The 17806-nt window shown below is 45.5% G+C and overlaps 1 protein-coding gene across 2 annotated transcripts in view; it reads right to left on the minus strand.

The window, feature by feature from the left end:
• Window positions 1–17806, minus strand: part of SHC3 (SHC adaptor protein 3) — a 93222-nt gene that overhangs the window by 64254 nt on the left and 11162 nt on the right. For both annotated transcript variants that reach the window (XM_028117396.2, XM_088018856.1), the window contains exon 2: window positions 3012–3082. In XM_028117396.2, the coding sequence (XP_027973197.1) occupies window positions 3012–3082 (71 nt within the window). The remainder of the gene's footprint in view (window positions 1–3011; window positions 3083–17806) is intronic.

Below are 17806 nucleotides of genomic sequence, written 5' to 3' on the forward strand. Positions count from 1 at the left end.
TGTCCTAAAAATGGCTTAAGATGACTTCCAATAATAGATACAATCTAACATGATAAATAACATAAAAATGAGCAAAGAAGAAATCAGAGGGAAGAAGGAAAGACACGCTGGTCCAGCGACCAAAGGCATATGGACAGCCTCCCATCACCGTGCACAGGGCAGGCCCGACCGGCAAAGCGCACGTTCTCCCCACGTCCTCCCCGTCTGACGTGGCTCGTCCCTCCGTAACACAGTCCAACCCCCCACCCCCACCCCCGGCGACAGAGGAGAGCAGTCCGGAGAGAAGACGTCTCAGGGAGGGGCATGGTGTGGTCCACTCAGGCGGGCAACCACTCTCGGGAGCACTGTTGGCCACCAGTACCTCATTTGGAAACCCAGCTCGGTCCTCCCTGCTTATGCCTCTCTCCCCAACCCCCTGCCCATCTCCCTCCCTGGGTGACGCCAACTGGAGACCCTCCCTCACGCCCCTCTGGGGCTATGCAGCACGTTTGGCAGGCCCCGCCCCATGGGTGTCAGATTTCCCACAACCACCACTGAGGTGGGCATTATCCTTGCACCCTGTTCACAGGTGTGCAAGCTGGGGCCAAGCTTACACAGGTGGAAAATGGCAGAGCGGGGGCCCCCCACACAGGACGTCCCTCCACGCGGTGGGCAGCCCCTAAGCTGCTCTGCTGCAAGTGTTAGGGGTGCAAGGTGATTAACTGCCATCACCGCAATGAAGTATATAGTCGCCAGCAGCTTCCCGGGCGGTTGTGAGTTATCTACTGGTAAGCGATCGGTAATCCACAGGTGGCTCTATGGAAAGCCTGACAATCAACCTAAACTCAGACCCAAGAACAGCATGACACTAAACTGACCCCCATGAAAGGACACGTGGTTAGCCTCCAAAAGACACTTACATCTACAGCTTGAAACCATCTAACAGATGAGAAGGGGCTGGTTACCTGCTTACAGAAATATACATATATTTTTATGAAAGGTACGGTGGGGGAGCCTTTGGAAACACGTTTTCGCAGAGCCTGTTTACTACAAATTAATCACATTGAATATATACCCACATCCCATTTCCCGGCAACCTTTAGTGTAAAGAGTAAGGGCAGTGCGGGCTTGGTTAGCGCTGGGAGACCACAGCGGCCTCAGCAGCTCCACCACGCACCCCCCCTACAGTGCTGGGCTTTCTTCTCCTCAAGCCAAAGGCTTCTTTCCGACCTTGGTGTGTCAAACTGTTTCCTATGAGCGGACTCCAGCTATTACCTAAAATAAGGACTGTGTCACGTGATAGAAACAAGGCAAGAAGCAGAAAGCATCGCGGAGACAAGCACAGATAGTTTTCAAAAAGCCTAACAAAGACAGAACTCAACACCAAGTTTCCTGAGTCCAAGAACGGCGCTCCCCCACAGCCCATTACGCTGCCCACCTTTGCTGGAGCCTGAATGGAACGGGATGGACCCCTAGACCTCCTAATCCACTAGTATCTGTCCCACGGCTTCCTTCTACAATGTTATCGCTACTTCTGCCCCCAAGAGCGCTGGGACCCTGATCAAGGGAGCACCGGGATCGTTCACGCCCCCTGCCCACCACTGCTCCCCAGGCGTGTGCCCCTCCCGCGCCCCTCTGTCATTTGCGTATACATCTGTTTCCCCAGGAGCAGGGGCCCAGCAAAGCAGGACAGCCCAGCACGTGCACAGGTGGCACTAAACGTTCGATCGATACAGCAGGAGAATTTAAATGAAATGAAACCATCTCCGAGCTATTAAGGTAATTCCGCAGAAATGGCTGACAATTCTCTTTAACGAAACCACCAGCACACACAAGAGGGTAAACAGTCACGCAGTCCCCGTACCCCCAGACATGGGGCCCAGCGCTCTGCCCACCGACGCCGCCCTACACCTGCCACCTCATGCCTAGAACAAACAACTGGCTGCATAAACCTTCCCACTTCCCTTTGGAACGCTCTCTGTTCAGAATACTGTTCCTTTGCCTTGGCAACTTCCATAAACCATTTTGTACAAATCAGTGGAGATGGATTCTTCCCTTAGCGTGGATTATAATGTTGGTGCATTCCCACCATGTGTGCCTGGGGTCGCTTCAGAGAGAAGAGAAACATCGCTTCTTCTGAACACAGATTTCTTCAGCGAGGAAGACGTAGCACTGCAGTGTTTACCACAATTAAAGTGTGTACATTATTTAGCAGCTTATTACCACAAATAATTGCTTTCTAAAGTTCGATCATTAGACTTTGGCTTGCTAACCCAAAGATATACAATAGACCGATGTGAATGCCACAAGCACGAGGCATTTTCTGAGGTCACTATTTAGACAAAATAATTCCACAAATGCGAAAGCAAGCGAAGCTCATGGCCTGCAGAAATGAGCTATTTCACGAACCCCTCCTGGCTTTCCAGTTCTCCTCTTCCAGGTGCCCTGAAATGGGAGTTTTTCTAAAGGTTTAAGCCCTACAAGGCCATGATTTTATTAAAAACTATGCTTAACTACAGAACTGGCCCTCGAGCAGTTTAGAATCTGGTTGATGGTGGAGGATCTATACACACCTGCTCAACATCACTGACCCCTTAAACAACTGGTTGCTTCCTAAATTACTAGGGCCATAAATATCTCCACCTGCAATCCATGCATTTTATTCTCTGTGCATGTCTCTCCTGACACCTTCATTTTCTCTTTAGAAAGAAATCGCACAGTTCAGTGCATTTTGAAATACCAATCTGGTATTAGAGTTTCGTGTATAAAGAAACAATCAGCACTACACTTGTCTGCAGCATCATTACAAAGAGAACTTGGAAGCGGGAGTGTCCAAGGTACTTATGTCAGGGATGCGCATCACGGACGTGGACGAACACATGGAAACCCTGAATGCACCAGGTTCTGACTCTCTGTCACCATCACCAGTGCTCAAGGGGCAGACTTTCCCTCTGGAAATCTCTAGGCTGCTAACTCTGCGATCATTCCTTTCCGAAGTAAAATCACAGGAGTCCATGTTCAAGAGGGCTTACCTGGTAATCTGTGTTCTTGTGCTGAAGTCAAGAGACCTCATTGAGCGGAGAACTTCAATGCACCCCAAGTACTGCAAGGGGAAAAAAACATAAATCATGAGCCCTGGGGACAGAGATGAAGAGACAATTCCTAACTGCATCAAGGGTGTTCCTGGAAGCCATACACATTTCTTAAATCACATTTTAACTTTGTGTACATTGTGAGGCTTTGTTCTCTTTCTTTAAAAGCAATAACTCACACCCATGAGAAAGTATCCTCAGTGACTACGTAGCGCCAGACTTGACTCTTCCGAGATCCACGAGTATTTGCCTTACATTCAGAAGTACATTTTTACAAACTTTTGTTGAGGTATAACATGTACCATAAAGTGCAGAAATCTGAAGTGCATAATTCAACTATTGCTTAAACACATACCTGCGTGTAACCACCCCAACATCCCAACATCGTATTTCTAGTCCTTTACAAGGTCTAGAGGTTTATAATTTCTAAAGAAAGAATGAAAACACTCTAATACCAACATTTTGACCAAATATTCATTATTTAACCAGTATATTTGGGTTCAACAAACTGTATATCCATTACCCTCATAGTTGCTTTATTTTAGTTTACCAGAAAACCGTCTTCTGCCTTATGTAATGCAAACTTTCAGAAGTTTCCATTTACACATCTAAATTTGTAGCTAAATCTTTAACCCATTTCACACATCTAAGTGTGTGTGCCTATGTAAAAACACGGACATAACAAGAGCTGTAGATAAACAACTAGAACGGTAGAGAAACAATATTTGTGTGCCAAAGCCCTTGGAAGTTTAAAGGACAGATGTTTTATACCAATGCCTTTAAATTTAGACTTTGCAAGAAGAGGCCTCATGGTGTAGTACAGAAAAGACTGCATTTGAATTATTCAGAAAACCTGAATCGGAGCCTGACTCTGTAGTATCTTGTTATGTAACTTTAAGGAAAACTTTACCATTCTCTGAACCGAAGCCTCTATACCCACACACCGTGACTATTGCTCCAACCCTCGTGCAGCTACGTGACACCACCACCACGGCCATGTGGATATGATGAACGACACGCAGGGATACACAAATCAGATGACCACTGACACTGCGGAGTCTCATGACTACAGTGACCAACATCACGGACTTCTGTGTCTGCCAGGACGGACATCGCAGGACTATACGACTCCCAGCACCACCAACATCACACGGTTACACAAATACTGTACCCACCACCACAGAGTTCCGTGAATGATCCCACTGATCACCCACAACGAGGCCACAAGTCCCGTGAAGAGTAGGAACAATGGTGCGGGGGGGTGGGGGGGCCACTGCTATCACGGTTGTGTGGATGCCATCACCACCACGGCAGGGGCATATGAATACCTCTACCACTGTCACCTGGCTATGTGGAGACCACAGCCAACTTTGCAGAGTGATGGGATCGCCACATCCATCATTGCCATGGCATGGGGACATCACAACAGTATCCCAGAACTATGTGAATACCGCCGCCAGCAGTGTTACAAAGTGAAGTAATTAGTACGACCAAAGTGGCAGGATGGTGTCGATAACAACACCACTACTCCTCAAAGTTCTGTGAACACATCACCCCCACCACGCAATTATGCAATTTCACATCCACAGCTGCAGACTTATGGGAATACCCCATGACCATCATTGCAGATGTGTGACTACAACAAGAACCACTGCAGATATCTGAATATTACGCCGCCCGTCAGAGAGCTGTTGAATACCACAACCAAAGCTGTGGTTATGTGAACACAGCCACTCTCCATCACAGAGAAATGGGAATACTGTGAACACCATCATAGCTATGTGACTACCACCAGCAACACTGCAGTGATATTGAAGTGATCAAAGTCATCACAGAATTATCTGAATGCCACATCCAGTCTCACGGTTGTGTGCTACCATGACTAAAGTTGCAGAGCTATGTGAATACCAAATCCACCAACGCTGCAGAGTTACATGAATACCCTGATGATCATCACAGAGTTTTACGGATAACACTCCTGGCTGCACATCAATATACGTATCCCCACACCACCACTGTAGTTATGGAAATATAGCACCACCACCACTGTAGAGTTATGCCAACAAATACCCAAAACCACAAGCACCACTGCAGTTATTTGAACACACCACCAAGAGCATCTCAGATTCACGGGAAGATGATCAAAGTAATTGAAGAGGTCTGTGTGTACTGTCACCAACATCGGAGTTTTGTGACTACAACCAACATAACCCTCACAGTTATGTGGATACCATGACCACCAACAGGGGGTTATGTGAAGGCCACACCAGCCCTGAAAAATTGTGTGAACACCATGACCACCATTTCTGAGTTCTGTGAAGACCATGAATGACTTTGCAGAGGTATTGGATTAGCACGTCCAACACCATCTCAGAGCTATGTGAAGATCACCACTACGGCCATGTGGACTTGTCGGAATGCCGCAACCACCATGGCAGAGCTAGGAGAATACCACCACATGGCCATCCCAGAGACACATGAACACCACAACCATCATCACTGCCACCACCACTGTTGCAGAGACCTACGAATACCACGACCACCAACCAGGAGAGTTATGTGACTCTCCTGACGGAAGTCACAGATTTATATGAATACCACCACCTTGCAGGGATGCATTAATGCCAACACCACCATCGTCACGGAGTTGTGTAGACATCATGACTACGTCACAGGATTGTCTGAATCATACCATCAGCACAGTCACAAGATACATGACTAGCACCATCAGTTTTGCTCAGTCTCGCCAATGCCATGACAGATGCTGATGGGTGGTAGGAACACCATGATGAGCTTCACAGACCATGTGAACACAACCTCCACCAACATCGCAAGGTCATGGGACGACAAGACCACCATCACATTGTTATTTGACTACCACCTCCACCATCATCCTGGTGGTATGTGAATACTATGACCAACCTCACAGAGTCACCAGAACAACACCAGCAACAACATCATAGAGTCACAGAAATACAACTACCACAGTTGAAGATGATGTGCACAAACACCAGCACCATGACAGGGCTATGTGGGTCCATGACCAACTCATAGAGCTATGTGAATAGATAGCCAATGATGCAATTATGGGAATACTACCACCAACATAACCATAGTGTTATGTGACTACTGTGACCAACAAAATGCGGTTATGGGGACACCATGACCAACATGACCATAGAGTTACATGACTACCATGACCAACAAAATAGGGTTATGGAGACACCACAACCAACACAGCCGTAGAGTTGTGTGATTACCCTGACCAACACCACAGGGTTATGGAGACACCATAACCAACCTGACCATAGAGTTGTGTGACTACCATGACCAACACTGCAGTTATGGAGACCCCATGACCAACACCACAGTGACATCTGAATGTCATCACCACCACACAATCACAGGTATGGAATATCATGACCACCACAGCAGGCTTATGTGCCTACCATGACAAATTTCACAGTTATGTGGATAACACCACATGGTAGGAGAATTACATGAACACCACCACCACCAAGGTTGCAGAGTTATGTGGATACTGCCACTGCACTACAGGATTATGTCAACACCATGGCAAATGCACATACCTCCACCACAACCACAGTCATGTGGAAACCCCAATGTCATAGAATTACATGAACACCACCAACACCACCACAGTTTCATACGTACCACCACCAACAGTATGGAATTCTGTGCTCTCCATGACCGGCACACTTATGTAACTACCACTACGACCGCTGCAGTAGCGTGTAAACTGACTTCTCAGTTATGTAGATACCGCCACCCCCACCAGCCATGTCATTACCCCCACTGCTGAGAGAGTTGTGTGAATACAGCCACCACCGCCGTCCCAGAGTTACACGAAGACCATGACGAGCTCCAGGGAGTCATATGAATACCACCACCGCCACCCTCGAGTACTAGGTGAGTGCCACTGCTAACATCACAGACTTGAATCAGGCCCCCAAGGTCTGTAGCCATTTGCCCTCTTACCATCAATGTCTAAGCTAATTTCTATCTTTCATAACACTATATAGCACTCATCTCTGAATCTTTGATGATCATGGGTGAAAGTACTTCATTTTCTTTTTAATTTGCATTTCCCTGATATCTATAAAGATATGTGATTTTTCTCGCATGTGTATTAGCCATTTTCACTCCTTTTTCTGTTAGCTAACTGTTGTTATCTTTGGCCCGGATTCCTATTATATTCCTTATCTTTTTATTGTAGATTAATGGGATGATAATCTCCTATTCAATCATTTTTCTTTTGATGGTTTCTACATTTCACCTGATGCAAGTTGTTACTGCAGGAACATTGTAGTAATTCCTGTAATCACATGTCTATCATGTTCTGTATGGCTCTGAAGGGTGCTGTGTTGCTCAAGAAGGTCACGATATTCTCCTAAATTGTATTTAACAATATTTAATTACTTACATACGCATTAAATTCTTTACATGTTTTTTTTAATTAATTTATTTATTTGAGGGGAGGCATGCACGGGCACAAGTGGGAGAAGGGGCAGAGGGAGACAGAGAATCCTCAAGCAGACTCCCCACTGAGTGCAGAGCCTGATGTGGGGCTCAATCTCACAACCCTGAGATCCTGACCTGAGCCAAAATCAAGACACTTAACCGACTAAATCACCCAGGTGCCCCACTTCTTTACGTGTTTTGTTTAATGTTCTTTATTTGGCTTTTTAACCTATTTGGAGTTCATCTGCTTGTACAGGACATGGCATGAGTTAACAAAGTCAGCCTCCAGATGGACTTTTATTTAAGTCCGTGCCATGGATCCATGTCTTCCTGTAGTGACACGCCAACATCGTGGTATATTAAATTCTATTTTCTGTATGGACCTTTACCTGAGCTCGATCTTATTACACCTCCTGAATCAATTCCACGTCTCTTATGTGTATTTCCTCTTAAGAACTTTAAAATCATGTTGTGAAGTTCCTCCACCCCTCAAAAACTGGATTCTAATGGAGATTTCATCTTACATTGCGAAGAACTTACATTTGCTATTAAATTTTTCATCCCTAATCATGAGCATTGTCTCCATTTTAGATATGTATTGCATTTAGTAAGACTCTGTGGCTTTATGACATATGTCCCATGCTTTTCTTCCCCAATGTATTCCAAGGCATTTTTTTTTATTTTGGTTACCATTAGGTATGACATTTTGATTTTTTCCTTTGCACGTCTATCTGGCCTTCACCAGCAGAGAGAAAGTCTATTGATTTAGGTTGTACACAGAAAATTCAATCAATAGGCCCAAGAGATGTACAAAGAACTATGGAAACGGGACAATGGGACCCAGAAAACATCCCAGTGGGGCTAGAAGACAAACGTACAAAAGAAACTGTAAAGTCTTGGAGTTTGGATCCAAAAGTTCCTGCACCTGCCTCATACGAATTCCAAAAAAAGGAAAGAAAGAAACAGAGGAGAAGAAATATTCAAGACCAAAGAGAAAAAAATGTTGAATGCTGGACAAAACAGGAGTGTCTATTTTTAAGGCAGGCAGAAGAAATATAAAAAGACCACTTGTGGACACATAGCAACTCTGTTTCAGGACAAAAGGATCCAGAGAGAAACATCCTGCAAGCGTTCTGTGAGGGTAAGGGACACAGGTTACTCACAGAGCAAGTTCTCTCGCACACTCAATACGGGAAGACAAACGCCACCGTTGGAAGTCTGAAAAAGAGCATATCGAGCCAAGAATCTTAGATCCACCCAAACTGGCATTCAGGTGGGAAGACACGGCGAGGACTCAGAAAGTTAACCGCCCACAGACACTCCCTGAGAGGATTTTTCCAGAAGAACAATGAATACAAAAAACAGGAGGATGTGGGCTGAGAGAAAAATAATAAGGAACAAATCAACAAAAGTCACTGGTACGCCTGGTGCTTCATACTTTCTGACGCAGTAGTTTAAAGTTTTGTTTTTTTTTTAAGATTTTATTTATTTATTTGAGAGAGAGAGAATGAGAGAGAGAGAGCACGAGAGGGAAGAGGGTCAGAGGGAGAAGCAGACTCCCCGCCGAGCAGGGAGCCCGATGCGGGACTCGATCCCGGGACTCTGGGATCATGACCTGAGCCGAAGGCAGTCGCCCAACCGACTGAGCCACCCAGGCGCCCGACACATAAGTTTAAATATTTTTTTTACAGTGACAGGGAGCTACATCTCAGAAGACCCCAACTCGGCTGGTCGGGGCAGACCAAAAGAAGAGGTTGGAGCTGGGGAAGCATGAGCTGGGGGAACATGCTGTGTTTTTGGAAGCAGCACAGAAGGGATTAACTGCGGCAGCAAAGACAATGTTCAATCACATACATGTAAAAAGGCTGTAAAACATGTAAACAATAAGAATAGCATGACTGACCTTCAAACTGCTAGAGAACAGGAGGAGGAAACATATAAAGACAGTCCAGCCAGCAGAGAGAAGGGGGAAAGCCAGAAATGCACAAATAAAATACATGGGAAAAATAGAAATCAAAACAACAGGAACAGGTCCAAACATCTCAGTAATCATAATAATCGTGAATCGATCAAACCCACCAATTAAAAGTCAAAGCTTTCACCCTGGTTAAAAATAAGGTGCATTACATTGAGTGACAAAGACAAGGCTGACAAGACAGAGCAGATTCTCGACCAGGCAAAGGCCAGCAAAAGAAACCAGGGATCAAAGGGGGTCATTGTCTCATTTCCGATTATAGGAAACACAACATGAATTAAGCTTAAGAAACATGCAAGATCAAATTGAAAAAAACCTTTAACGAAGGACAAATAAATGAAAGAAAACCTGCATCTGTGGAAAGATGTGTCATGATTTCTGGACTGCAAGATTTAATACTAAACAAATGTCAATTCTCCCCCAAATCAATCTATGATTTTACTGTAATGCCACCTGAAGTCTCAACAGGATTTTTTCCTAGAGCTTGAAAAATTAATGCCAAAGTTTAATCATACAGGAAGATTCTGAAGAACACGAGTAATCTTCTGAGGAAGATGGAAACAACAAAGAACTATGACAGACCACCTGCTGCTGATGGGAATAATCATGCAGTGAGAACGCTGATGCCACACGCCGGGTCCGGGACCCAGCGGGGCTCCCGCAGGACCAGCCAAGAGGGGTCCTGGCTGCGCACAGGATGGAAATCAAACATGAGCCAGCAGGAGGGGAGAGCAGAGTTTACTGAACTTATAGAAAGAAAGATACAGACAGAGCAAAGGGGAAAATTCAGCTTTTTCATTCATGGGGTCCCTTTGGTTTCCCTGTCTCAATGGGGCTGAGAAGAAAAGGGCAGACATATCTGTGGGAATCAGGGAAGAAAAGAGGAGGAGCCAATAAACATGAGTACGTGACAGGCCGCACACCCAGACCACACGGCTGAGCAAGGCCGGTGAGGTATGTGCTGTACCCACCACAGCATAGGATTGGCACGGCCTCTACGACACGCTCCCCTTACCCCATCCCCAAAAATAAATCCCGAAAGGATTAAAGAGTGAAGGCTGAGGAACAAACGTACAGAAGCATTATCAGAAAACATAATATACTATTTCTGTACCAAGGCCTAAAACTCAAAGGCCATAAGGTAACTCATGAAAATTGATAATTTTTGTTAGCAAAGACAAGCGATGTAAATACCATAAAAAGACAAGTGAAAGATTAAGAAAAAGGCAATCAATTTAACAGGGAAAAAATTAATGACCAGGCTACTCCAAGAGTTTCTGTGAGTCATTAAGTAAGCCCATCAACTCAAGAGAAAACAATGGGCAAGAGATCAGAGCAATTAAAATAAACCCAAACAGAGAGATCATTTTTCACCCAGCTGAATGGTCAAACTGCATGAGGAAGCAGGAAAAAGGGCCCTCCCTTATGTTCCTGTAATTTGATGAAAACTTTTTGGAAGACTCTTCGGAAGTATCTATGGAAATGGAAAACGCACTTCTCTTTGACCCAGCAGCATCATTTGTAGACACTTATTCATGTGTGAGTGCATGAAATTGTACGTACATTCATTGCATCACTGCCTGCACAGTTACAATGTGAAGCCCCTTCTTGAATGTTCATCCATAAATGCTTGGCTAAACACTTAGGGCACATCCAAACTATGATTCTGAATGTGGCCATTTTTAAATGATTGAAGCTCAGAGTCTCCAGGAGACACTGCCACTTCCTCTACATTGTACTGGTTAAAGTAAGTCATGGGGTCAGCCCAGATTCAAGGGGAGGGGCTTGGTCTGCTGGGTCCACCTCCGGAGACAGGAGAGCAGAGACAAAGAGGGAGCCGGTGCTCCACGAGGAGCTGTGGGAAGGAGGCCCTACCTGTGATGCTTCTGCATTGCTTAAACTTTTTATGACAAGAACATATCCATCCATTACTTTTACAATCACAAAATGATGAAAAATTGTAAGTACTTTCTACCAAAAAAAAAAAAAAAGACCATGCTTATAAACACGGACCTCGATGCGATGATGCAGGATTGGTAACAAAGCATCCACAGACATCTGGAGACTCTAACTACAGGGACCTGGGACCTCCCTCCTGGGCCCTCTGGGGCATCACCTCGCTCAGATGTGCCAGGGGAATGGAGGTGCTCAGTGAAACCAGCCATGCCTCTCAGATGGGCCTCACTGAACTCCATCCCCCCGCCTCGGCTACGGTCGGGGATGGGTGTGGGATCCCAGCCAGGGCAACGAGTCACAGTCCCAGGTTCTGGCAGGAACTACCTGGACCATCTACCACCCAGGAGTGGCAAGGTCCAGCGCAGCTTCTGAGAAATGACGGTTAACGGGAACTGCTCCTGAGCTGCCAAAACTTCCCGGCTGGAGAACCTTAGGAGACTTTATGAATCATTAATCCCGGTGATTTCCACCCTCATCGACTATTAGAGGCATCTTTAAAAAGACAATAGAGTCATAGCTTCCAAATTTTGAGGGAGAATAATTTCCTGAGCGAGACTTCAATGCCCACCTAACTACACAGTAGGAGTGAGGGAAGAGTAGAGAATACTCAGATATGCTCAGATTCAGACAGTGTACCACGCGGGAACCCTCTCTGAAGGAATTCCTTGAGGTTGTGCTCAAGCAGGAATTAAAATGAAGCCAAGACAAAGAAATGGGAAGCAAGAAGCTATGTGTAATTACCAATGAAATAGTTAAGTCTATGCTAAGTCTCGGGTTGTGACACGTGACGTGTGACATTAATATGACAATTACCTGAATCTAAAGCCCCATGTTGTCTGGCGGGTGGGCCGCGCCTGGAGGAGGGAGGGTGGTGATGGTGGGGAACTGAAGGACCGGAGCCTCTTGTCTCCTTTGGGCGAGGACACTGACTAGCTACAGACCTCAGAGCGGGTATTAGAGAAACACTAGTGGTTCAAGTTGTGCGTTATGTTTTAAGGTAACTTCGAGTGACAGATACACAGAGGAAAGGCAACTCCTGTCATCAGTGGCATGGTGAGTGCACGTGCTGGCCCAAGGGAGGATGGGGGCAAACTCTTGGGGAACTGTGTGGCCTTTCCTCCCAAAACGCCGAATGTGTGCCTCCCCTGCGACCCAGCACCTCCGCTCCGAGAGCGATGAGTCCATCTGCCCTCCAAACAAATGTGCAAGCACACTCACGTAGCGCTGCTGGTGAAACCCCAACACTGGAGAGACAACCCAGTATCCATCCGCAGCGTGATGAAGAAATCAAGAGCAATACAGTCACGCGAGGTGGTGGTGACACAGCAATGAGGACAGAAGAGCCACCACTGCACACCACAGCTCTCTCTGCAGCTGGCTCACTCTGACCACGTCATGTGGACCGAGCCCACACCCGTGCCTGATGCTCGTCCAGGGACTGGCAGGACGCCAGCGGACAGAGTCAGGGAGCTTGTGCACTGACTGAGGATCCGTCCTAGTCGGGAGAGCAGGTGAATCGATGTGAAGGAAGGGTTGGTCTGCTGTTCCCCTGCCATTTGGGCTTCACATGCCATGTCCCCACCCACGCTCCGGCCACACCAAGCTCTTCATGCGTCCCATGGCCTGTGTCCTCACATGCGATTTCCCCTGCCTGCAAACTCGTCTCTTTTCCCATCCCCTCCTCTGCTCCCCTTCTTGAACCCTGCCCATCCCTAATGATTGCCACTGAAGATCAGACCCCGAGAAAAGGCCCCTCCCTGCCTCGAGCAATAGCGCTCCTGAGCCCATGAGCGCGCTGTGTTCTGTCTCCACGGAACCCGCACCCGTGACCGCGGTGCCTCCTCACCGTTTGACAACTCACAGTGCTCAGTGGAGACAATGTCGGGACTGAAAACCGAGAAAAGTGAAACCTGTCATGCCTCCCTTCTTGTCAATTCCCTAAGACCCCAGCTCGCCTCCAAAATGTGGAGTTAGTGCGCTGTGCCATCATCCGCAAATCTACTCCAGGCTCCAGCACCCACTCACATGACGTCATCCAGAGCACGCTGCCGGGCCGTGTCTTTATCCCTGTCCGCTTTCCTAATGCCTCACACGTAATGGGTACAAAATAAATGTTTGCTGAATGTATTCACCATGGGCTAACCAAGTTAGAGTTGCTTTCCACATCCCTCCAGTGGCCAGAAATAGACGGCTTATAACAATTCCTCGATCATGCAGGAATCTCGTGAACCATAGTTTTCTATTAACTTTTTGTTTCACTTATTAGCACCAATTTGTGCTGGTTTGTGATACGTAATGTATCTGGACATTCTCTGCGTCTCTGGAATTCAGACATCTGACCGTTCTGTGGGCCTTTCCCCCTAGTGAATTAGTCCAAGTGACTGATCAAGGGTGTGCATCTGCAGGTCATTAGCAGTGACAGAAAAATGGGGGATGCTGATCTCAGCAAAGGAAGAGAGAAGCAAAAGTACATTATATTTGCAACAAGTAGGTCTGTAATTATCTCAAAAAAAGTTTAAAAAAATTTTTTTCAGGGAAAAAAATGTAGACTGTAACACTACTCCTATAAAATTCAACATCTGCTCTCAGTTTACCTAGGTGCCCATTTTCCCCATCTAGAGTAGCATCTTGCAAATGACTGCAGGTCACCCTCAGTTGGGACTACAGGTGTATTCCCTAAAAGATCAGTAAGTTGACATTTTCCCAATTAAATCACATGCTTAGAGTTTCCCAACGATTCTTTATCATTTTAAGATGAATATATATTCTGTGAGTTAACTACGTAATCTTTAAATCTGAATGTTAACTGCCCTGTGGTTTTGAAGCCAAGTATACCATAATTCCACAATTCAACACTTATCCAGTGCTTTTATGTGCCAAGCATGGGGTATACACATGGACAAGAAAGACCCCTGGCTTCCAATTTCACGCCTGTCTTCTGTTCTGTGAAAAGCATGAGACAACAGTTGCTGGTCTGGCAAATGACAAAGTCCCGAAGAATGTGCATATATTTGTGCATTTTGCTGGCTAGTCAGGCAAGAGTGGACTTTGGATGCACACAGCCCTAGGTTACAGAGCCACTTCATGGCTGACCACCTGTGTGAGCCTCAGCAAAACCCTGGACATTTCTGAGTCCCCGTTTCTCCATCTGTGGAATGGGATGACTGTGAGAAATACCCAAGACAGCATGGGTTTTAAACAAGCAGCATTATGCCATGGATCATCAACACAAACACTGGACTCCATACTCTGAGCATTGACTCTTCATCCACAGCACATTCCTGCGATAAGCATTTCCAATTGGCTTTTCATAAAACTTGTGCCAACGCGCACATCAGCTCACGTTTCCCCTCTGTCTCTGCCAACTCTGCAGGATACTATTATGGGTGATTTATTTTCATTTTGTTATTTATCTGAATATCATAATTTTTACAATAAACTTTACTGCTTCAGAAATGAGATTTTGCTGACAGTTCAATGCCCTGTCTCTTTCATCTAATCCAGGGCAATGATGAGGGGTGCAGTCGGAACAGGGGCTGCCCCTCTGCCGTCCCGAGACCCTTCTCACTGCCCCTGTTATCCAGAGCAACTTCCTCCCTCCTTTTCCAGACAACCGCTGCTTACATTCAGACCTCAGATCCTCCACGAAGTCACTTACCTCTGGCTCATTTTATTTAGCATGACTGCATTTTTTGTGATGATGTTTTATTGAAATATAATTCACATGCCATCGGAATTCATTGTTTTGAAGGGTTCAATCCTGTCATTTTCAGGATATTCACAGTACGGTCCAACCATCACGACTATTTAATTCCAGAACATCATTATCACCTTAAAAAGAAGCCTGGATAGAAGACCCCTCAGCAGTCGCTCCCCACACGCAACTCCTGGCAACCCCTAATCCACTTCCTGTCTCTGCAGAGTTGGTGGTTGTGGACGTTCTAAGTGGAATCAGGCGGTATGTGTGTGTCTTTTTGTGTCTGGCTTCCTCACCCGTCACAGCTTTTCAGGGTCCATCCGTACTATAGCAGGTGTCAGCATTTCACTTCTTTTTATAGCTGAATACTAATCCATTGTATGGACAGACCACATTCTGCTTCTCCATTCACAGCTGGTGGACACCTGGTTGTTTCCACATCGGGGCATTATGAGCAATGCTGCTGTGAACATCCACGGAGGAGTCTCCCTGTGAACATGCGTCCTCAGTTCTCTTGGGCATTCCCCCGCGAGTGGAATCGCGTGGCAACTCTGTTTACCCTTTTCAGGAGCAGCGGCAGTGTTCTACGTCCCTGTCACTGGTGGAGGTGTCCCAGCTTCCCACAGCCTGTTATCGCCCATCATTTTTATTTTAGCTGACCTCGTGGGCAGGAGGTGGGACTTCACGGTGGTCTCGATTTGCAATTCCCTGATGACGCTGAGCATCTTCTCCCATGTTTATGAGCCATCTGTATGTCTTTCTCAGAAAGATGTCTATTCAAATCCTTTGCTTATTTTTTAATAAGGTTATTTTTATTTTTATTGTTGAGGTGAGATAATTCTTTATATATTCTGGATGCCAGCCCCTCATCAGACAAATGACTTGCAAATATTTTCTCCCATTCTTCGGTTGTTCTTTTTACTTTCTTGGTGGTGTCCTTTGAAGCACAAATGTTTTTCATCTTGATGGAGTTCAATTTATCTATTTTTGTTGTTGTTGCCTGTGCCTTTGGGGTCATATTTAAGAAACTATTGCCTAATCCAAGGTCACAAATATTTACCCCTGTGTGTTTTCCATGAGTTTTATGGTTTTAGCTCTCACAGTTAGGGCTTTCATCCATTTGGAGTTCGTTTTTTATATGATATGAAAAAGGCTCCAACTTCATTCTTTCCCATGTGAACATCTAGTTGTCCCACACCATCTATTGAAGACAATTCTCCATCGAATGCCCTTGGCACTTTTGTCAAAAATAAACTGACCAAAAAATGTATGGGCTTACTTCTGGTCTCTCGATTCTGTTTCATTGATCTAAGTGTCTATACTTAGGCCCATAATATATTTCTTTAAATCAGAAAATGTGAGTCCTCTAACTTTGTTCCTCTGCATCAAGATGGTTTTGGCTATTTTGGGCATTGATGTATTTTGTAAACTATTTGATTAGTGGTTTAATTAAGTCTCTATTTGATTAGTTTATTTATTTGGTGAGTCTGACTTCTTCACCAGAACATAAGTTGAAGGACAGAAGAGACCACATCTCCTTTTTTTATTCCCAAATGTGCCATCAGGACCTATATGGGGCCTAACACATAATATAAACTCAGTGCAATTTGTTGAATAAATGAATGAATGATCAAATACTCAATTTTGATAATGATAAATAGAAACAGCCTAAATATTCAAAAAAAAAGGACAATGTTGGGGCACCTGGGTGGCTCAGTGGGTTAAGCATCTGCCTTCAGCTCAGGTCATGGTCCCAGGGTCCCGGGATCGAGCCCCGCGTCGGGCTCCCTACTCGGCGGGAAGCCTGCTTCTCCCTCTCCCTCTCCCCCTGCTTGTGCTCCCTCTCTCGCTGTGTCTCTCTCTGTCAAATAAATAAATAATCTTTAAAAAAACAAAAATAGGACAGTGTTTAAGTAAGTTATAAAAGTTAATGGGAGAGAATATCATGCAACTATTAAAAACCATGCCTTCCAATAATATTTAACGATTTGGAGAATCACTGAGCCTGACCTCAATTTTGCATACGTGAAAATAAAGGATGAAAAAAGTCATGGAAATTTTAATAGAAGTCATCATGGAAGGCTGGGATTGCAGCTGATTTTAATTTCTTCTCTTGCTTTTCTCTATTTTCGACTTTTTTCTGCAATTAGCATGTATCACTCCCATGAAAGAAAGCTAAGCATGGTTAAGTAACAGTATCCACAGGCACCCAGTTGTTGCACAGACGTCTGGGTTTGCCGTCACAGTGATACCCCTCCTGCCTAGTGACTTGGATGCTTTCAGGTTCTGTCGTGGCGGGGGCCACATGTGAAATCGAGGTTGAAGCCGTGGGGTGTAAAATCAGTATAGACGAGCCTCTGCCCCAGTCTCATCCATGACGTGGTGAATCGTCACTCAACAACCTGTGAGAACCCAAGGCCAGGGCGGGTCGTGAACTTCACCTCTTCCACACCCCCTGTGGGGACCCGTGAGCCGGAGCATGTGCAGGTGTTACCACCCACCCACCCAGAGTTCCAACGTCATCAACCTACAGAGTGTGCAGCAACCTTAAATTCAAGTAAAATTCAGAGCCTCCAAAATGACTTGATTTAGGGATACTTATTTTGTTATGACTGTTTATATATA

The sequence above is a fragment of the Eumetopias jubatus genome, unplaced genomic scaffold (assembly GCF_037043125.1).
Source record: "Eumetopias jubatus isolate StellerSeaLion01/CBP00866 unplaced genomic scaffold, mEumJub1_p1.0 scaffold_15, whole genome shotgun sequence".
In the NCBI taxonomy this organism is placed as follows: domain Eukaryota; kingdom Metazoa; phylum Chordata; class Mammalia; order Carnivora; family Otariidae; genus Eumetopias; species Eumetopias jubatus.